The following is a 22,738-nucleotide window of genomic DNA, read 5'->3' on the forward strand; positions in this document are numbered from 1 at the left end:
GTTTATATCATATCTCAGATATGCTGTAAACATAAATTAGACAAGAAAAATGATTAGACCTCATCTAACCTAATCATTTTTCAAGATGCTTTCTCGTACTGGCTACGTTTGTATTAGATTAGATTAGATTAGATTAGAAAAATCTTTTTTCATCTCTTGCATCTAAACCCATCTACTCGCATCGCTCTCCACCTTTTTGCAGGAAATCTTGAAAATCATAATCAATCGTGTTTCTATCTATTAAGCGCGAGTGCATCTCACAACACCAAAGCAAAAATTTTCCTGCATCTTAGATAGAGTCGCCCCCCTCGGGGCCTCCCTTAGCTCAGTCCGCAAAGGCGCAGCTACAAGGCAAGACCATCCTGGAGGTAGCTGGGTTCGATTTCCGGTCCGGTCTAGGAATTTTTCGAGTTGGAAAATTTCTCGACTTCTCTAGGCATATAGTAGCATATAGTAAAGTTGAACTAGCCACACAATTATACTAATGCAAAAACTGTACTAGCATCGAAAGCTCTCAATTAATAACTGTGGAAGTGCACCTAGAACACTAAGTTGAGAGCACGCAATAAGCTAATATGCGATAAGTAATAAGCTTACAATGCGAAGAAGAAGAAGAAGCCTAAGCAAATTTTGAGAATAATTTCAAAGGGATCAAATACTCAGCATAGTTTCAAAGGAATTCTAAGGAGGATTCTGTGAAAATTTTCAGGAGAGTTAAAAGGGGTTTCCAAGGTATTACAAGCAGAGCTTTCTGTCAGTTTTAACAATAATTTCATGATAATTCTTAGCAAAATTCCACTTTAATACTGGGATTTTAACCACAGGAATGGGTAGTTTAAGGCTCATATACTACCTATAATCGCATATCAGTCCCACCTTTGCTTGATTTCCTATCCATATGGGACTGATATGCGATTATGGGCAGCCTTACTGCCAAAAACGAGAAGGCACTTATTAACTTTCCAATCGGTGTTTAAACATCAAAGCTGAACATAAAAACGTTTAACTACCGTTCATACTGGCGACATCGCTCTGATGAGACAACGAAACCCTACCCCCAAGCTCCTCCCCTTTTCCTATCCTTTGATAAGGTTCCCTCCTAACCTCGGAAAAACCGCGAGTATTCGGCCCAACTCCTACTAGACATAGAATTAAGTAAATTTAGTTACAAACAAAGAACAATGAATTAACGGCTCCGTAAAGCTAACGCGATTGAGCCTTTCAAATAAACGAACTAGATAAAAAAAAAAACGTTCAAGACAAATCGTTAAGCGTAAAAAAATACTTCATTCTAAAAACTAGTTCTAAACATACCAAAATCCGAAGTCTTAAAATGATTTCGAAAATGGCCATAAAATGCTTTGAACATCTAAAAACATCCAAAAAGGCTTTAAAACGACCAAATAAGTTCTATAAATAGCCTAATAAGCGAAGAAACTGAACTTGATATCGAATAGACTAACTGCAAAAAAGGTCAAGAAGATCAAAAACATGCACCTTACATCACAAAACGACCCTTTAAAGCGACATAGGGGTAAGAGGGGCATAGTGAACAGGTGGGGCAACCCGCACTCCAGTCCCAAAACTCTAATTGTGCGAAACAAATTAATTGGTAGTAGGTTCAATATCACCATTGCAATGATTAATGACCAATTAATTTGTTTCGAACCAGAAATCCAAGGCTCACTATGCCCCTCATCTCTCTAATCGCCTTAAAGACGCTAAAAGCGTTTTGAAAAATCTAGTTAAAAAACGCCAAAACACACAAATGAATAACTGTTACTCATTTGTTTAGTAGCAATTACTTTTTAATGGGGCCAATTTTACTCATTTAATGGATACCCGAGCAAAGTTGAATATTAAAATGAGGGTTAGAAGGAAAGGGGTGTAAATGACTTTGATCCATTCTCTTAATCGACTTTCTCTCTTTTTATGAACAGTTTTTGCGCTATTTCTGCCACACAGTTTGATAAAGGAGGTTCTCATCTAGCATCCAGAATGACACACGAATCATGGAATTTGTTTGCAGCTGAATTATTAACGCAAGAGAAAGTCGATGAAGAGCATCGATTGAAGTCACTTACACCCCTTTCCTTCTAACCCCCTCATTGTATATCAAAATTTTGTCGTATTTGTCATAATAATAATAACATATTGACTACTTATTTTGATAAATATCAACGAAAATACCAGTATTATAATAATTATATAGTAATTCCCTGGGCATTGACATAACCTTGAGGATCGCTTAACTGCAACCAGGTCCCAGGGCTTGTCTGAATCTTTACATTTTGAAAGATGCACACTAGTGATGCCAGTAGTGATGTTACAGTAGCGGACCAAAAGTTTGTTGAAATTAAACAAATAGCCCAAATTAAATAATTGTGTAGTTTAGAAGTATGATTTTGACTATGAATTGTTTTTCTAAATAATTGCACCCAAACATTGAAAAAATGGTTTGAAACTTTTTGAATGCGACATCACACAGGTACAGTCAACTTTCGCTCGTTGGGCTAAACCTGTAGCCAACTTAGTGAAAGGCTTTCGTTACACCGATTGTTTATTATCATCACAATCCTTTAGCAACTATCCAAATTGTTCATACATAAGCCCCTCGAAAAAAGAAATAGTACTGTCAAAAATGACGTTTGACTTCGATTTAGGTGGGCTACAGCCCAACTTACGGGAGCCTAACTAAAACGTAGCCCACCTAAACATAGCCCAACGAGCGAAATTTGACTGTACTACATTTGAATTTGGTTTGATCGAGTGGCGATTTTCTTTTCTTTAGATCAAGACGATGACGTTTTGAAGAAGACAAGGATATTAACTATCTGCACGCTGGATCAACATATAGCCATGCTAGAGGGATAGAACATCATTTTACTTTCATAAAAACAGAACCCTCATAACAGATTATCAGGAAAACCCTTTTGGGATATGGGATCTCGGAGAAGCAGAAAATTGGAAGACCATGATCTATTTAATTGTTGGAATCATCACGAAGAGCGTCCACAAGAGAGTAGTAGTAGCAACAGTAGTAGTGGCCATATTGCCCCCGAGTGGCTGGGTGGATATACAATAAACAACAAGATAGAATGTCAAGGCGCAACTACTACGGGCACACCCTTAGGAGGGATCCAGGCGGAATTTTGAAAACGGCACTCAAGTACAGAATATCAGAACCCAAGAAAATTGAAAGGGCGGCATATACTTGGCGGCATATACTTGGTATTCGACAGGACGTGGAGAAGAGCAAAATTCCCATTGAAGTATGGCAGGATATAGCACAAGAAAGGAGCAAGTTTAAACCTGAGTACTGCGAACTAACTCAAAATGCTTGTCATCTGGGAGCCGAGTAAAACTGTCAAACGGGAGCCAAACATTCAAAAGAGTTCAGAAGTCACGTAGGTAGTTACTGTTTGAACCACAAGTAAAGGAAAACAAATTAAGAATTATAATTATGAAACTGTCGAAACATCAACCTTAGTAGGCGGATAATGTAAATCATTGAGCGTGATGCTCGAAAAAGTGTTTTTATTTGATATTAATAATGCCAAAACTGGCTTACTGAAACAAGAATGTAATCAAACTTTATAAGAGTCATGTGAGCTTTGTGGGCGGGTGCACTTATAGTCGCTTAGGCTTATTCTGCGCGGCGTGTGAGGTGAGGTGACAGTGAAGTGATGGTGAAGTGACAATTGTCACCTCGGGTGAGGTGACTCTCCATTTGATTTGCATGGAGACTCACCTCACCCGAGGTGACAATTGTCACTTCACCATCACTTCACTGTCACCTCACCTCACACGCCGCGCAGAATAGGCCTAGCTATATTCATAGTCTGGCGGATAGAATCTCGGGAACCAATTGAGCTGTCAAATATCGGAACCAATCGAGCGAATCACGAACAACAACCCTTTTCTCGTAACTCAAGGCTCGCCTACGCAAACTAACACCGTCTTTGGGTTGAGGAAAGCTTCCCCTATCGGATGATGCCGGTAATTTGCGTTCGATTGGCGAGGAAAGAATAATCAACGTTTTGTTTTTAAAAGTTGATAGTACCTTTTTAATTGTTGGTCTACAATATATTGAATTGGTTCCGCTATTTGATAGATCGAAATTCTATCCGCCAGACTATGAATATAGCGACTATAGGTGCACTCCCATCACTATGTATACGTTATTTCTGGAGCAGAGGAGGAGGAGCCAAGAGTTCGTTTGACAGCATGTATATACAATTTTGTGAGCTGTTTCAGCAAAATAATGTGAAACTTCGGAAGATTTTCAAGATGTTTTCTAGCTCACTTGAAAAATAAAATCGGCTGAGTTCGAAGTACTCAGGTTCAAACAAACCACTAAAAATCGGTATAGTAGCATAGTGGTGTCGGAATTTGAGACTAGCAGCGACGCTGACTGGGATAGTGAAACAGAAGATCTAGTTCCTTCAGACTTCTCCGAATTCAGTTAGATTCTGGCGACGAAGTTGGTCCGAGGCAACGACAATAACAATCCACAAAGCACCCCCAGTCAACCGACGATTTAGGTAAGTTCACACGATCGTTATATTAACATGCTACCCCAATAGGTTCCTATTCAAATGTGTTAGCAGTGCCTTTTTAACCACCATTGGTTGTCTCTTCTGGCGTTCGAATAGCGGATCTATTGGACAGAGCAGGCGCAGATAACTGAGCCCCCAAACGGCTGCAACCTGTGGCCTATAAAAAAAAATTAAATCAAATTGTCTTTGTTTCAATTCTGTGCTTGGGTATTTTTCCTCGGAAATGCGTACTTTAGATACTACCTATAATCGCGTATCAGTCCCATATGGATATTTGTCAATTTTAAGATACTAACGCTATCCACTATCAATTGGCATCTACTTTCATAAGACGAGATAAAACTACGGACTTTGATCATGAAAAATGTGAGAACAACATCAAGTCAGTTTGTCCCATCAAGCAAAGTAATCGCATATCAGTCCCATCCAGAAATTCAATCGTCCAGAGGTCAAGTTACAGTTTTTTTTTGAATCGCACTATTTTTTGCTGATATAACAAATCATGCAGACTTCATTGCAACTGACTTTAACTTGAAAAAAATATCAAGTAAATTACTATGATTTTTCAAATATTTACATGGGAATCGCACTTCGTAACTTCAACTGCCAGGTTATCAATGCCTACTTGTTTTCCATATGGGACTGATATGAGATTATAGGCAGTATAGTAATTTAGTCATTATTGAATATTTTGCGGTTACCAGTGCTGCTAATTTTCATATAATCAATATAAAATTCAGGCGATCCAACACAACCATTCAATCAGTGGACTGTGGACGAAAACCAGAATAGGGGTCCCAAATGATCATATCAACTCGGTATCGAATCAATGTCGGGTCAATTCTAAGCCAAGGTGGTCTGGAGGTTACACTCAACTGAATGCCATCAAGCGTTTCCCAATTGAAGACGATCCATGCTTTCGCCAAATGATGAAGCAGATATAAATTGGGGCCTCTCTTAGCGCAGTCGCTAAAGGCGCAGCTACAAAGCAAGACCATGCTGGTGGAAACTGGGTTTGATTCTCTGGGAAAAGAGTATGATTGTACTTGCCACACAATAAATTATACTAATGCAAAAATGGTACAGGCATCGAATACTCTCAATTAATAACTGTGGAAGAACATCTAGAATACTAAGTTGTGAGCACGTATTAAACTTATATTAAATTGTCCTTTCGAATGAGGTCATTTTGACAGTGTACCATGGCTATTCTCATTTTCACGAAAATCTATCAGGATTTTTTTTCCAATCCCATCTAACAAAAAGCCGAGGTGCACCAGAGTAACCATCGGCAGCCCATTACACTATCACAAAGCTCTTATGAATTGAAATTGAACTAGATAATGTGCGAATGATGTATATGTTGGAAAAAATTCACCTTCTGGTAGGTATAATAGCTATAAAGTATATATATTGTAAACTTAATCAGAAAAGGACATGTTTTAAATTCATACTTTCATGCAATAAATTGTATTAGAAACAAAATATAAATTATGCATCTGAGTAAATTCAAATAGAGATAAATAAAAAAAAAAGGTGATAAATATAAAACACTAATCCAAATAATTGAAAAACAACTCATAATAATACAAACTAGCCAACAAACCAAGCAGCACTGAGCCGAAAACTGCCACCAGCGTAGAACAATGCCCGACTCTACGGCCCCGTCGAGCGCGTCCAGTTTTCGGCCCTTTGCTACCAAATTTAAAACAACTAAGAAATCTGTTAATACTACCGCTATCTACAGTCACACAAGTGTTACCACCATCATCAACACCATCTTCCTCAACAAGATGTTCATCTCCATCATCACCATCATCATCATCACCACCATCTTCATCACCAGTGCTTACATCGGAATCTTTCGTCATCCTCGTCGATGGGGACGCAACGGCGGCGGCGACGGCGGAATGGGGCACTCCGACGGCAGCCGCTGCCGCTGCAGCAGCCGCCGCCGCAGCGTCCAGCGACGGTCGCAGCGCTTGCCGTTTGGCCACGATTTCCAACATTTCGTTCAGGATAGCACCCTCGGCCGCGACGTCCGACGAATTTTTGTCGAGTTCTACGGAAAAGAACCGGTTTAGGACCATTTTCTTCTGGGAGGATTTGCTCCTCCCGCTGCTGGTGGAGGAATGCTTACTGCTGCACGACAGTCGCATGTTCAGCTCCTCCTTGAGCTGCGCGTGCCGATGCTCGAGCTGAAGTTCCTGCTGCCGTATGCTCAGCTCCTCGTCCCGCACCTTCAGCCGGGTGATGTTGCGCATGATCTCCAGCCACTCCTTGACCAGGCCCTCGTCGTTGGCGCCCAGGTTCTCGATGTTCTTCTCGAGCGATTCGCTTTCGCCCCGCAGCTCCTTCTCGATCTCGACGCCCCGCGTCTCCAGGTCCTTGATCTTGACCTCGATCTCCTCCTGCTCTCGTTGTATCTCTTGAGCAATTCTCAGTCTGAAATGTTGGGGGGCTTAGCTATGTTCTAAAGGAAATTGAGATAGATGAAAGTACCTTTTCAATTCAGCTTGACGCGATGCCTTCGTCATTGCACGCAGTTTCTTCAGTTCGTTCTTTGGCTCGTTTGCGGTGCAACTTTCGTCTGCGATGATAGAATAGAATTTCACATTTTGACTTACATGTTGAACGGAAGTGCAAACTTACCATCGGATCTCTGATAGTTGAGCGGCAGTGGTGGAATCGGCGGAGGTTCCAGTTCTTCCGCTTCCTTGCGACCGATCGGTGTGAATCGATTGCCGGCCGTTGATGATGGTGCGTTGCCGTTGTTGGTCGACGAGGATGGAGAACCGGTCGGACTGCTGGTCGGCGTTGTCGTGGTGTCACGCCCAGACGGACTTGCACTGGATGGGGCTGGTTGCTTCAAGCAATCCTCGGAAGCACACCGTTCGTACGGGGAGCCTTCCTTGGTCTAGACGGGGGTGGGGAAATTGGTGGATTGTTGATTAGGTTATTACTCTCTGGTAGGGGGGTCAGTAATTAGACTTGTTAAATCAAGATTGTGCGTGATGCAAACGAAAGGGTGATGGAATTAAGTAATTAGGACTATTGCAACTAATTAACGGAACAACGGTTAGGTATGTTAATACTTAATACTAGTGTAGGATCATTGTCTTTTGAGACTTGATAGATCAGAACGGATCAGACCAAAGGACCCAAACGCAAGTTCAGAGGTTGTTTGGGATAAGTTTTGCGGCCGAGAAGTTGCCTGATTTGGAATTTCTAGCTCTGCACGATGAGTTGCTCACGGAACCTTAAGAGTATGATGCGAGAACGTTTCAAATTCGAAAACTTAGTGAACCCCTTTGACGAATATCATGAAGCATTCATGTAATAGGGAAAATGGTTCTAATGTTGGCCTATGGATCTATGATCTAGATAAACGCGTCATTGGGACGGTACTAATGGATAGTTTTGGTCACTATTGAAAATTGAGTCGATTGCCCAAATTAGGGGCATTTAGGCCGACATTACATCCATTTCCCCTATCAGCGAAAAATAGTACAATTCAAAAAGCAAAACTGAAACTTGACCTCTGGACGATTGAATTTCAGGATGGAACTGATATGTGATTACTTTGCTTGATGGGACAAACTGACTTGATGTTGTTAACAAATTTTTCACGAACAAAGTCCGTAGTTTTATGATCAGAATGATGAATCATGGAAAGTTCAAAGTTCCATGAAAAATTGAAGACCGTTCAGACGAAGAACTGCCCTATAGATTTTTGAACTTCAATAAAGTTCTCTACCCTGAATTGCTCAGTTCCCAAAATTTTCTGAAGCTAATTGAAATGCCTTGAAGTTCTTTGATCTGTACTGAAGATTCTGCAATTATCCTAAAGCTTTCGAGACTTCCTTGAAGAACATGGAGCATACTTTAAAATCTCTAAACTTCCCTGAAATTCTCTGTTCTTACCTAGAGTTTTAGTTCCTTCATTATGATGATCCCTTTATTCACAAGAAGAGTTCGGAACTTCTCTAACGTTCCAAATATTTTCCTGATATTAATGCAATATTCCTAATGTTTTTGGACCATTCCTGAAATTATCAAAACTTTCCATAACTCCTCCGGAAATACATGAAAAGTCCTAGAATTAATTAAAGGAACTGCTCTTCAGTTCTGTGATCCTCCTTCAAGTGATCGGAACATTCCTGAAAATAATGAATGTGACTAAAAATCTCAAAACTTCTCTGAAGTTCTCTGGACTGCCCTGTACATCTTGGAATGTAGTTGAAGTTTTTGGCAATTCCCTGAGTTTCTCGGACTTTCAGTAAAATTCCTGCAGTTTCCTTGAAGTTCATCATAGCTGATGCTCGCCAAGCTACCCTGCAGTTCTTGCAATTCTACTGAAGTTTTTGGTAATGCCCTGAAATTATTGGCACTGTCATAAAATCTCATCCCTAAAAATGTGCGGACTTCTGGATATTGAAAAAAAAACGATGTTTAAGTTTTAAGTTGGTTTTGACTTTTTCAGCCTTGTGTAATCCAAATGGTGAGGTAAAACGTAAACGTCGGGCATCGCAAAGCTAACTGTTTGGATTACCCAAGGATTTCCCTGAATTTCAAGGAGCTGCCAAGAATTAATCGAAACTATCGTTTAGATATCTTTAAACTTCTCCAAAAGTCTGGACTTTCCAAATGTTATTGAGGCTGCCCTTAATATCTCTGTAAAATCGCACAGTCTGTTCATGAAACTTCCCGGAAATCGTCGGCATTTCCTTTCATTCCTCGGAACTTCTAACCTAAAAAGTTTGTGAAACGTCCTAAAGTTCTTTTATTTTTCCTGAAGTTCGTGGAACTTCCCTGAAGTTCTCGTCATTCTTCTGAGCATTTTCCTGGAATTGAAACCAATGAAACTGCCCTAAATATAGCTTTTAGATGTATCCAACATTTTTCTTAAGTTCTTAAAACTTTTGTGTATTAGAGAGACTTTCAGCCTTGAGCTGGTTCGTCTCTGGGAATCCCAGATGGGGATTCCCCTATTTGAGGGGTGTGGGAATTCCACAGGGAAATTACCCTAACAACATACTTAGGGGATTTCCGAAAATGGCAAAACAGTGGTGGCCCTGGAAGGGGACCTCCGAAAAGATGGGTGCGACTCCAAAAGGGTGTCCCTTAGTTGCTTAGTGGCTGTCTTAATTGAGCAAGAAGTTGAGCACCGCATAACTCGAGTCTTGGGATCTTTAATTGTTCTTCAGGTTTCCTAATTGACGCGATTTTGAGCAAAGGAGACTTACCGATACACGCGTAATTTCGACGCGTCGGAAAAAACCGTGAAGCACACACCTTTTACTTCTATTGGGTCCATTTTTTGCGATTTGGGAACGAAACTTTTGTCACTAGGAGTTTAGGTCGGTATGAATTAGTTCGTCCCAGTTACTACCACGCTACCAAATTACTCGTACGATCAGCTTTGCCGCAAGTATCATAGGTCCGATCAGTCCGACAGGGTCGTAGAGTTTCGCGATGTCTGACAAAATAGTCCTTTTCGTGTTACTGGTCTCGTTGAATTCAATTGTCTTTAGATCCAAAACGAAAAGGTCGCTGCTTGGCTGCCATGTTAGCCATGTTGTTGTTTTAGTCGATTTTTAGTCCGACAATAAGACCTTCTGCTCCTGATGTTCAAAGGGAATGTTGTCCAACAGTTGACTTTTGCTAGAGCACCATTTATGCAATTGGAACTCTGCTGATGCCATCATCTCCATGAGCTGACCTTGTTGCCTCTTCAATGCTGTCTGCCCCAGACAATAAGTCCAACAAACCGCGAGCCGCTGCCTTGGGGAATCTGTCCTTTTCGTCATGACACAGTTGTTGAAGTGACCTTCTAGCACTTGCCGTTCCGTAGCTTACAGTTGATAACATGTACACCACCAGTTTGTCGTTAGGGTTTGACCTCCAGAAATAGTACTATTCGATGGTCGTAGCACTGGATGATGCGGCAAGAAATATTGATCAGGAGTGTCCTCTAGGTGTTGTATCGATGGTTCCAATCTTCATCATGTGCCCCATGGATTCATACTCGTCCATAAAACACTTGTAAGCTTCGTACAGTTGTGGATCCTTTAGCAAACGAAGCTCCATCGACAGGAACCTTTGATGTGCCATATGCTTCGACGTTCCCAATGTGAACCTTCACGAAATGGTAATCTAGTCATGTACGAACCATCTGGCAATCGTTTGTATGTCTCGACAAAGTGGCGTTCTGCAAGAAGCCCTTCTGATTATGTACTAGAGGTAAACTGAACGTCATCTCCTTCCCAGAACTTCTGCAATTGGCTATGCAGTTGTTCATTTGTAATCAGTTGACAATAGCAGTCTTGCTGGTCAACTAGCTTGCTCTCACGTTCAATGACTCCACCTACTACCCATCCGAAATCCGTTTGTCGCAAACCGAATGTATCTTTCAGAAACACCTGTTCACCAGAAAACAGTTCCCAGTATAACTCCATTCGCAACAGCATGTCCACTGGTCCCGGAGTGCTGAACCATGGATCCGAAATAATAACGTGTTCTGGAATTTGCCAAGATGAAATATCAAATGTTTGTATCGGCAAGTGCGTAGTTACATTCGTTGTTTCTAGGAACTCCACTTCACGTTCGTAGTTGCTATGTTTGGACAAAACTTTGGCGCGCACACTGTGACGAATGTGACAATGCTGACTGCATACACCACCCAAACAAATATTTGTTGCTTCCAACTTCAAACTCATCCGTCTGACGCAATCAGTAGTTATCAAACTGACCATTGATGCACCATCCAATAATGGTCTACTCTGTACTCTCAAAGCGTTCACCGTAGGTGTTCTCCACCAGAAGTATGACTGTGTATAACAAAATTTGCAGAAGGTTCGTTTGATGTGTTCTGCTGTTTGTTTGCTGAAGACGGTCCAGAAGTAACTGTAGGTTTATTCGTGTCCCGTTTGACTGCTGATAACTCAAAATGCACCATGGTATCAACAATCAATACGAAACTTACGATTTTAAATTGGCTCACTCCTTGACTAGCCTATTGGTCCCAAGTAAATCGATTAACGTACCCTATTCTAGTCGAAATTCTAGTACTACACTATGTTTGTTTTGATTCGCTATGAAAGTTTGACAGATAAAATGAGGGGTTCGTGGATTTTCCTATGTTTCGAGGGGTGAATCGATTAGCTTGGGACCGAAGATAGTACCAGCGCTGAGCCAAAAGTTGAGCACGTTTATTCGGGACCTTCTGGTCTTAGAGTTACCTCTATGATGGTATGGTGTCGTTCTGAACACCGTCTGCAAGAAGTACTAGAGCAGTCTGCAATGACACAGGAGCTCTCGATGTAAATCTTTGCCATGGATTGGTATTGGCTTGTCTTGCCTTCGAGTTCCTTTCATCCGTACGGTCTTGTCCAGATTCGATGCTTTCTAAAATCCTGCAACGGTCTTGAAGAAACGTAATCATCGCTGACCAGCGATGGTAGGTAGAATCGGTTTGTTGCATTTCGAATGCTTTACGAGTCTCTCTGTCGACACGATCTTAAACCATATGCACTAGGAAAACCTCGGACGTCTTGTCGAGGGGAAATCCTAACGCAGTAAGTGCACGGATGTGCTTGAGGACTCCATTCATCAATTCACGTAGGACTCCGGATGATCCGGATCGATTGCTTTGAACCGGTACAACTCCGAAACGTGTTTGTCGACTAGAAGCTTCTCGTTTTGGTACCGATCCGAAAGCGCTGTCCAAAGCGATTGGAAGGTCTCTTCCTTGGATTTAATCGCTCTAGCTTCTCCTCTCAATGACGATTTTAGATAGTGCAGCTTTTGATAATCGTTGCGGTGCTCGTTTCGTTTGATCAAGTTTTTAAATTGATCCTTGAAATAAAGCCAGTTTTCACAATGTTCGTCGAAAAGAGGCAGAGGGATTTCGGGCAGCTTCACTGTGCTCCTGGTGGATTCGGTGGATGTGGATGGAACTGTGCTCCTGGTGGATTCGGTGGATGTGGATGTGGATGGATGTGTGGATGTGGATGGAACGACAAAGGGTTTTCGTTGCTCCTCTTTGAAAAGCGATAGTTTCTTCTTCGAACACACACGCACTTCATGGAGTAAATCTTGTATAGTTTCACCCATCATCTCCGCGTCCTTCACTTCTTCTCTGTCTGCCGACGCGATCCGCGAATAGAAACGTAGCTCAACAATTGCTCGAGATGCTATTTCTTCAACAGTTGGCAGTGCAGGAAATATTCGAAAACTCAGGTGTTCTTTTATTTGCTCAAGTGAAACGATCTTACCTTTTGTTGGGCGCTCACTGCAGACAAAATGGCCGTCACACAAAGCTCGGCTGATGTCAATGATCGGAGACCACTTACGATGGCGCACGTCGTATTGTTTTAGATGGCGTCCGTCTTTTGTTCGCACCCGTCAGCGTCCGCCGGGATTTTCTGCTTGGCGTCCACCAAAATTCTCCTTCGACAATGGATTGTAAATTTCCAAAATAACTCCGAAACTGTGCCCACCGGAGAACCAGATCATCCGGTTCGAAGGACCATTATTTTCTGTCGTTTTCGGACCGATATTAACTTTGTAAAAGAACGCACACGATTTGATTTGCGACCGCTTGTACTTTTATTCCACGTACTGGTCTGACTGGTCTGCCCGGGCACTCGTTTGCACGGAATTTACACAACGAGTGAGAAAGTGTTTGTGTTGTCGTCGTCCGCTCTTCGGCTGTCCGCCCGGTGTCAAAACAATGGATGTCTCCACTGTCACGTCCATAAACGCTCCAACACTGTCATTTTGTTGGAGAATTCCGTTTTCGTTGCGTTGGTCTGTATAGTTGCTGATGTGGGTGGTTAGTTGTGAGATTCAGGTTCCGAGTGCGATCTGGTATGGTGCTGATGGTGAGCTAAGTGATCAGATTAGATCGAACAGCCCAGCTTCCCGCAGGAAAGCTAGAAGGGCTGTAATTCTGGTAGGATCGTTACCGAGAGCATCGCAGATGCTTCCCGGGATGTCGTAGCGGGATCTTGATGCTTCGTATTTCGGACAGTGGCAGATAATGTGATCCACCGTTTGTGGAATTCGGCATAGATCACAGATCCTATGGAATGGTCCGTCTCCCTTGTAATTGTGGGAGATGTTTGTATGATGTGTTCGAAGTCGGGATACTATGACCTGCTCTCGACGTAACGGTGGGTCCGCCCACCTTCGTTGGTGATTTTTGATACCAATATTTTGAGGTCCGGACCAGGTACAATTCGCGTGTTCTTGCCCATGCAACGACCTGAGTTGGCTAGTTGGTCCGCTTTTACGTTACCATGGACCCCGCAGTGTCCAGGTATCCACACAAAGACTGTGTTGTTTGGCGCGTGTTCCTGTATCGCCTGGATCCAAGGGTGTTTGCTCGTATCGGATTCCAGTGCAGCTACCACACTAGCGGAGTCGGTGAAGATGGCTATTGGCCGGTCGTCGGGAATGGTGGCTGCATTGAAGGCGGCAATGGCTTCCAAAGATAAAATGGAGCGCTGATCCGGGAGTCTATGGCATTCCGTGAGGTTTGGAGTTCGAGTACCGCCGAAAGATTGGCACCAGCTCTGAATTGGTGTTTGATTGTGTGGTCAGTCAGAATCTTCGGCTTGTTCCAATCCCTCGCTCTGAGCTCCCCAGTAAACCTTGGATAGAGTCGGGTTGGATGCTTCCCTGAGTGAATTGTTCGCCGCCGTGAGGAGGGAATCTTTCTCGTCTTCTCCTGATGTCTGCTGGTAAAGTCCGATGGCTCGTTGGCAGATAGTTTTGGAGATGAAGCGATCAAAGGGGAGCAGTCCTCCTTCGTTGCAAGCAGCTATTCCGGGGGTACCTGGCAAAAGACCCGAACAGATTCGGAGATATTGTTGACAGACCGGCGCTAGCTTTTCGGTCAATCGGGGCTTGGCAAGGAACGTAGCTTCGATTCCATAGGTTAGGCGTGAGTTGATGATGGCTTTCGCCACGTTCAGTCGGGATCTTCGGTTGGCATTTGGATTTCGTCCCGCTAGAGTTTTGAGCAGGTTGATACGCTGTTTGCATCCGTTTTTGACATCATTGAAGTGTGTGTCGAAGGTTAGATGTCGGTCAAAGCCGACCCCGCGGATTCGGATCGTTTTCCTACACGGAATTGGGTCTTATTTGATGCTGACTTTGGTGCTGAGGACTTGGGTGAATCCGCCGGCCGACGAGGTCCATATCGATACGTAGGTGATGGACTGAATAAACTTTCTTCGCAATGCCTTCACCATTTTCTTGACAGCCATTAGGATGATGTTGTTCGCGTAGTTCCTAAAACTTTCCTGATGTGTCTTTCTTGAAAGATTCCGCTATTTTCTTGAATGGAATTTCCTTAAAGTTTTCGAAATATACCTGCAGCTCTCGGAACTTCCCTGAAGATTCCATTATTCTTCTGATATGCTAGACTTGAAATTCTCAGAGCTGCCCCAAAAATCACGTAACGTCCCTTCAACTGAAGTTTTGAAAACTTTGATCTTCTCTAAAATTCTCTAAATTTTCGTGAACCCAATGGAACTGCTCTGAAACTATCAGAACCTTAAGACTTCCCCGTATTTCTGAACATTCTTGAACTCGGAATTAATCTGACGATTTTGGATATTTCACGAAATTCATGGGATTCTCATAACATTCTCAGAATCTCATGAAAGCTCCCGCATTTTTTCTGATGTTAATGGAACTAACATAAAGATTTCAAAATTTTCCTGCAATTCTCGGAGCTTCATTAAAGTTTCCACAATTTCCTTGACAAATCACAGCGTCTTGAAGTTTCCTGGACCTTATCCTTGAAACATTTGGTAAAGTTTTTACAATTTTTAACGTCCTTTAACTTCTCAAACATTTTCTTAATTTTTTGGAATTTCCCAAAACTATCTGCCCTAAAGGCCTTAGAACTTTCCCGATACTTGAGCTTTCCTAAAGATCTTTAAACTTAGCAGAACTATTCTAGGAGCTCTTGCAAAGTTCCTTCATCTAAGATCATGGAACTACCCTTAAAAATTTATAAACTTCCTCAAAGTTCCGGACCTGTAGTCCTCGTAACTTCGCTGAAGTTTTTGAAACATCTCTAAACACTTCTGATATTCTCTACAGTTCTTGGAACATCCCAGAGGAATGCTCAAAAAACTGCAGCTGATGTCCATATGATATCTAACGGCAAAATAAAGTAGTTCCATGTAAATATAAGTTCTGGATAGCTTCCTTGTAAAAATCTGTAACACTCCGAAAAAAATCCTCAAGCCTCCAGAGAATCATTTTAATAAATCATTATGGGAAGTTGAGAGCACTTTAAGCATTTATTACCTTTTGAACCTCCAGAATAAGCTCAGTATTGTTTCATGGAAAGGTCAAGGAACGTCTAAGGAAATTCCAAGAGATCCCCAGGGTAAATCTAAACAAGCTCCATGGAAACTTGAGGAAATCATCTGAACCGATCAGTTCAGAAGAAGTTGAGAGTGTTTCTTTGGAAATCTCAATTAAACTTAACATACAAACAAAATTCCTCGAAATATTTAAAAAAAGCCTAGATGAAATCATAAAAACCATAAGCAGAAGTTCCGGAAACTTGTTGCGGATATCCAGGGAAGGGAACCAGTCGGGGAAGTTTGGGAAAGCTAATGGTGAAATTTCTAAAGCTTACCTAAAGCTCTAAAAAACTTTAGAGAAAGGACAGATAATCTAAAATTAACGAACTTAAAGTAAATGTGAAGGGATTTTCCAAAAGAAGATACGGAAAATTCCAGGGTAACATAAAATGAGGGGGTTAGAAGGAAAGGGGTGTAAGTGACTTTGATCGATTCTCTTCATCGACTTTCTCTTTCGTTAATAATTCAGCTGCAAACACATTCCTTGATTCGTGTGCCTTTCTGGATGCTAGATGAGAACCTCCTTTATCAAACTATGTGGCAGAAATAGCGCAAAATCTGTTTATAAAGCTGTGAAGTCGATGAAGAGAATCGATCAATGTCACTTACACCCCTTTCCTTCTAACCCCCTCATATAGGAACCTTATGAGCCTTAACAATAAGTTAAAGAATAATTCCCGGAAACCTGCAGAAAAGTTCAATAAAACTTGCATGCAAATTCTAGGGCATTCCTAACTGAAGTTTAAAGAACTTCTAGAGAATCCCAAAAGGATGTTCGATGATTCTTCTGGTGGGGTTCAAAGAGCTTCCAGGAGAAGTGCAGAGTTTAAGGAAAACCTCATGTCCAAAAAATCTCCCCAAAGAGCTCTTCCAAATTAACCGAAACATCGAACAATAGGCTACGAAAGCACGCCACAAAATTGTCATCAACATTCCACTTAAAGTGTGCGAGTTACGAAAAACCAAACAGAAACTACAACAAAGCTACTAAACCTAAAACTAAATTAGAAAATGTGTTGATCCTTACACCAAACCCAATATTCCTCACATCGAAGCATGACTGAAAGGAATGAACGAAGAAAGCAAAATTACGACAATTATAATCCCAATTCCGGATGGTTCACCCTCCACCGAAAGTCGTCATTCCCAAAATCCCCACCGACAAACTCACCTTGGACTTATCCTTCAGTTTGGGCGAGATTTTAAACCTCAAGAACCCACCGCCGGTGGTCGTCGTCGATGAGCTGCCACTACCGCTACTACCTTGCACCGCTAGCTGCTGCCCATCACCACCACCACCAACAAAGCCATCCTTCTTGTTCTCTTTCGTCGGCGAAGAATCCTTACTGCCGCCACCGGTACCACTGCCACTTCCCGCTTCCTTCTTGCGACTGTTGAAAAACTCCGACACCTTCTCGATGATGCTCTTCCTGCGCTCACGATCCTTGCACTTGCTTCGCGTTCGCAGTCGCACCTCGTCGCCCGCACCACCGTTGTTACCGGTCTGTATTTTGGGAGAAATGAAAACATTAGAGAGGGAATCGCATAATCCAAACCATACACAACCAACTTACACTCGGACTCTGCACCAGATTCGGATCGGAAACGTAATCCTGAAGTTTGCTCCCGCTCATCGGCATCGGACCGCCGGAGCCGATGCCACCGTCCGTCGGCGAAACGAAGTCCGGATCGTTGCTCAGATTCTTCAGAATCGACACATCGTTGACGCTCTTGGAGGTCATCAGTTTCGAGTGCGAGTGGTGCCGTTCCTTGAATTTCGTGTCATCGGATTTATTTTGCAGCAGGGGCGATTCCTGGTCGTTCAGTTCCCGCAGGTTGATGTGGAACTTCTTGCGCAGCAGCTGGACGCGATCTTCCGGCGAAAGGCCTAGATCTTGGTTCGATTTGAGCCGAGCTCGGGCTCGTGCTTCTTCGCGGAGTTGCTCCGTTAGGGTGAGGGTTTCGTCGGTAGGTTTCGTCACACTGGCGACGGCATTTCGGGGAGTGACCATGTAAGCCGAGGGGGTTTTGAAGGCAATGTTTTCCTTATTCGGGAAGGTTGGAGCCGGAGTAGAATGTATCAGGGAACACGAATTGTACGATTGATTATTAGGGGATTCAGTGCCGTCCTGACTGAGAAGCCGATTCCTTCGTTCGGGAGCGATCGGTTGATAGGCAGTCGTTTGACTGGGCGGAAGTGGTGGATGACCGAGACCGTTGTTACGATTGCGACTTCGATTCTGGCGCTTCTCGGCATTTAGCTGCTTCTTCGTTTGCAGCTTATCCATGACTAGATCGTGAATGATGTCCTTCTGCTTGACACGTTCCTTCGTGATCTCTTCGATCTTCTTCTCCACACTTTTTGGCACTTCGATTGAACTTTGTTCGGTGTAAATGCTCGAAACTGTAGGTTTCGCCGCTGCTGATTCGTGGCCGGCCGCTGACAGATCCGTTGATTTCTCGTCCGATCCGATCTCTCCTTTCGACGTTTTGCGCTTGTTCTTTTTAATCTCCAGCGAGTCTCGCGCATTGCTAATCTGTGCGATCTTCTGTTGCAGTCGCTTCACGTATTCATCGTATCCCATGTCCTCGATGTTGTTCTTGAGCGAGTCTTTTCTAAGATTTCTCTCCAAACTGCTTTTCTTTCCACCGGAGCTGGACTCTGTGGATACCTTTCGCACCGGACTACCGGAAGATTTATCCGCTTCCAGATGCTTCGAACTGAAGGAACTGACGCTACCGCGGCCGCTGCTTCCACTTCCGGTAGTAGCAGTTCCCGTGCGGTCCAACACACCCGCCACAATCGTAGGTGCTTCGCTTTCTTCTGTAGTGGTTTCACCGGTTCCCTGCGAGGAAGTCACCACCAGCAGACTATCCTCTTCCATGTCATTCAAGCTGTCCGGTTGTTGTTGGCTCATGACCGGATCCAATAACATCTTGTTCTGGGCGGCCAGATCACTGAACGTGATCTTGGTCGGCGGTTCCTCATTCATCGGCGTTTTGGAATCGTCCGTCGAACCGCTGTTGAGCAAATAGGCACCCTGTTCGATGTAGTCCACCCCGGCGACCTGCTTGTTGACAGCTTCCACCAACTTCGGCTTGATCACCTGCATGTAACTCAGGTTCGGATGCTGATTTCCATTTCCGCCGATCGAATACAGCGTCTTCATGGGATCGCTCGGGTCGACAAACTCCACATAACCTCTATTTTTCAACATCGTACGGTTGGTGGTCGAATAGCTTTCGATACAACTTTCCTCCTCCGATCCGGTGTCCATGAATTCAATGTCCTCAATCGCTAGATTCTTCATGATTCCGTCCTCTGACGATTGCTGTTGAACTTGCTGCTGCTGCAGCTGCTGCGGTTGCCTGGAAACGACAATCGGAGTCAACGTACTGGAAAGAGCTTTCTTCTGCTGCAGCCGTCCATGCTTCGGCTTGTTCCGTTTGATCGTTCCTTTGTTCGAGTTCAGCGCAAACTCAATGTCAACAAAGTTCTCCGATACGGCATCTTCTGCGGCCCAGTCGGAAAGCTCTGTCTCCGTAAGATTCTGCGCCGTCAGTTCCGTCTCCGAGTCGGAACCTTCAGCCTTAGCGAGTTGCGGTAGCAGCTGCGAAGGTGCCAACGGAGTCTTCTCCGCGTCGGTGTCCGGCGATGTACGACTAGAAAAGGTGAGATTTCGGGGTTTCTGTACAGGTTGATTGTTACGATCTAGCACCAGCGGGAGGTTGATCAACGATTCCAGCTTGTTTTCGTTGCGAGAGTCGAACTTCAAGTCCGGCTTCGGTTGACTAGGACTAGATGGTTGCGAAACCGGAGAAGCAGGTTTGGATGGCGGCGACGGCTGCTGGGTCGATTCCAGTTCCTGAACTGATAATGGAATAGGCACAACGGGGCTTATCACTTCCTTCGGAGGTGTCGGGGTTCGATCGCGATCCAGATCTTCCTCTGAATCCTCTTCTCTAGGATCCTCAACTAGAGCAACACATATACTGTCCATATTCATCTCCTGTCGTGATAATTCTACGGCAATTTTGGTGTCCGGAGGTAGCTTCTCCAGCAGCTTGAGATCCTCCGGATCTCCGATGTACTTTCCATCGATAATCATCAGACTATCGATTTGCATCAACTCACCCGCGGTGTCACGAACTTCCACCCGAGGCACGAACCGCTCATCGTTCTGCGTCTCTGGACTGGTGGTCGAGTCCAGAATAAAGTGCGGAATATCATCCACGCTGGAGGTGCTCGACGACGACGAATCCGATATGCTATCGGAATCAATGTCCTCCTCATCCACTTCGTCTTCTTCATCCTCCTCATCGTCATCCTCTTCGTCGTCCTCTTGATCTTTATTCCATCCCATGTCCGGAACTTGGATAGAAGTTTCATGCGCCGGACTTCGCGTACGTTCCTGTTCCTCCTCGACCACCACCTCTTCGACTGCATTCTCATTCTTATCGATCTTAATATTGCTTATTATATCCGGAACGCTATGTTTCAACTCCCCATTAGTCTGCACCGGGACCCCCCTAGCCGAAGGTGGAGTCATGCTGAAGTTCAGCGTAGTCTCCACCAACGACCGATCACAGTTCGGCGAATCCGCCGTCAAATCTATAAACATGTGCTTCAAATTGGACATGTTCCTCATCTCCACAATCTTATCTCCTTCATCTTCCTCGTTCTTCTGCAGCGCTTGCGCCCCGTTCCGATTGTCATCCTGCACCCTCTTCTCCTTCTCCGGTGTGATCAGATCAATCGTCTCAATGATCCTCTCGTTGTTGTTCGGACGATCATCCCTCTTTCCTTCCTCCTCACGCTTCATCTCGTTCAGCTTGTTCTCCACCAGCGTTGCATTGACGGTCTCCGCGTACCGCTTCTGACCGACCATAATTTTACCATCGTACACATTCTCCTTCTCCTCGTTTTTCCCTGCCAGCAGTGCTTCCTTTCGCAGCGACAGCAGAGACGGTGCCGGTACCGAAGCCGTCTTCTGCAGGAACGTCTGCATCGTCGGACTGATCTCCGGTGCCGGATTCAACAGCTTCTGGCACTCGGTGATGTTCGAATGGAAGCTCTTGAACTTGGAATCCAGCGCCGAGGCAGATCCGCTCTTGAGCACCCCGCTACCACCGGTCGGTTCGCCGAGCAGGTACTTCTTCTTCAGCTCCAGGCTCTTCTTCGACGCGATGCCTTCGGTGCTGGCCGTTTTGCTGAGCGTGTAATCGCCGGGTCGTGGTATCGCAAGGGGGGTGGCCCGATTGTGGCTTAGCTTGATTGATGGGTCCACCTCGACCAGGGGTTTGAACTCCAGGTGGATGTCCTTCCGGTGCCGATCGAACCGGTACGACGGATTGTGCGGTGACGTTGCTTGTTGCTGATGATGATGATGATGATGAGCTCCACCACCACCGGGGACCACAAACTGCCGACGCTGACGGACGCCGTTGTCGATTGTCACTTGCTTAACCTGAGGGGAGAGGGAGAGAGAATATGTTGATATTATTTAAAAAACAAACAAAATAGGTCAAATGACCTCGGTAGCAGTTGGTCTTGTTATGGTCAGTCATTCTAAGAACGTTGTTTTTTGGCTTTATGACATAGATATCCGGAACCACCAGGAAATGGTCGAATAACTTACCGAAAACTAGTCGGATGAATTGTTGACCTTTTGGAAATTAGGGATTGCGGTTATGACGGTGCAGGGACTTTCAGGCTTTTATTATAAACCTTGAAATAAGTCCTGATATCCCTGAATGCTAGACATTGATGTCCAAATTATGTCAGGGCATGTCGACAGAATCTTCAGGGAAAATTTCTCATACTGATGACCCTGAAGTCATGTTTATGTGACGTAATCAACGTCTGGAGGACATTTGAAGGTAGTCCTGAGGCTATCCATGTCCAAAAGATATTCAAATCCAATCCATAGAGTACTCAGGCTAAACCTAAAAAAGCCTCGTTAGACCTTACTGTTGAATAAGTTTAGAAGATAATTATCGAAAACCCAGTGCAGTGCAGTTCTGAGGCATTCTTTCCCGAATAAATCCAGAAGACGTCCACATCAAGTCCAGTGAACCCCCAGGGCATATCTAGAAGAATTCTGGTGCTAATGAAGAAAAATACCAAAGCTAGCTCAGAGGAATCCGCGGTTAAGCCCGAAGGCTTAAAAAAGATGACCTTGAAGTCATGTTCAGAGGACCTTCGAGTTAAGTTAACATGACAGTCAGAGCAAGTCCATAGGGCATCCAGACTAAATCTAAAGGATCTCTAGACATACTGTTGGTGAAGTCTCCAATACTCATGGGCTGGATAAAATCTAGGTCGACTTGTTCCACTGTTGGTCTTTTCGAGTCAGTCCAGATGCCGTATACATCAAGTCCAGAGAATCTTTAGGATATGCCTAGAAGAAATCCGGGTATTTAGAGAGCGAAAAACACCATAGGATGATCAGAGGACTCCACGGGCAAGTTCTAGGACCTGAAGTCGTGGGTCTGTGAGAACTGATGGTCAAGTCCAGAAGGCATGCTATGAAAGCTTAAAGGAGTTTCAGAGCATGTCCGGAAGACTTTTCGATGTTTGGATGTTCTAGAGGGCATCCAGATTAAGTTCAGAGAAGATCATAATTTTCTCTACAACAAGCCTCAGACGTTATTTCGACCAGAAGAGCCCCATTTTTTTTTTAAATTTCAAGACGAATTTTAGAAAAAATGTGAGCCGGAGAAGGTCGAGTTTACCCGATTCCTTATTTGGCGAGGAACTGCTCAACACATCTAAAGATAATCCTCTTT

General features: G+C 43.9%; 1 protein-coding gene across 6 annotated transcripts in view; it reads right to left on the reverse strand.

Moving 5' to 3' along the window:
* Mical (Molecule interacting with CasL) overlaps positions 1-22,738 on the reverse strand; it is a 203,680-nt gene that overhangs the window by 10,397 nt on the left and 170,545 nt on the right. For 3 of the 6 annotated variants that reach the window (XM_065226301.1, XM_065226306.1, XM_065226302.1), the window contains 7 exons: positions 17,524-21,417; positions 17,121-17,453; positions 16,977-17,009; positions 7,212-7,476; positions 7,062-7,149; positions 6,700-7,004; positions 6,295-6,621 (listed from right to left, as the gene is read on the reverse strand). In XM_065226301.1, coding sequence (XP_065082373.1) covers positions 6,295-6,621; positions 6,700-7,004; positions 7,062-7,149; positions 7,212-7,476; positions 16,977-17,009; positions 17,121-17,453; positions 17,524-21,417 — 5,245 coding nt within the window. The remainder of the gene's footprint in view (positions 1-6,294; positions 6,622-6,699; positions 7,005-7,061; positions 7,150-7,211; positions 7,477-16,976; positions 17,010-17,120; positions 17,454-17,523; positions 21,418-22,738) is intronic. The other 3 variants (XM_065226303.1, XM_065226305.1, XM_065226304.1) reach the window with 3 other exon arrangements.

The sequence above is a fragment of the Ochlerotatus camptorhynchus genome, unplaced genomic scaffold (genome assembly GCF_037179485.1).
Source record: "Ochlerotatus camptorhynchus isolate MF236.1 unplaced genomic scaffold, CSIRO-AGI_Acam_v1.1 ptg000248l, whole genome shotgun sequence".
Lineage (NCBI taxonomy): Eukaryota > Metazoa > Arthropoda > Insecta > Diptera > Culicidae > Ochlerotatus > Ochlerotatus camptorhynchus.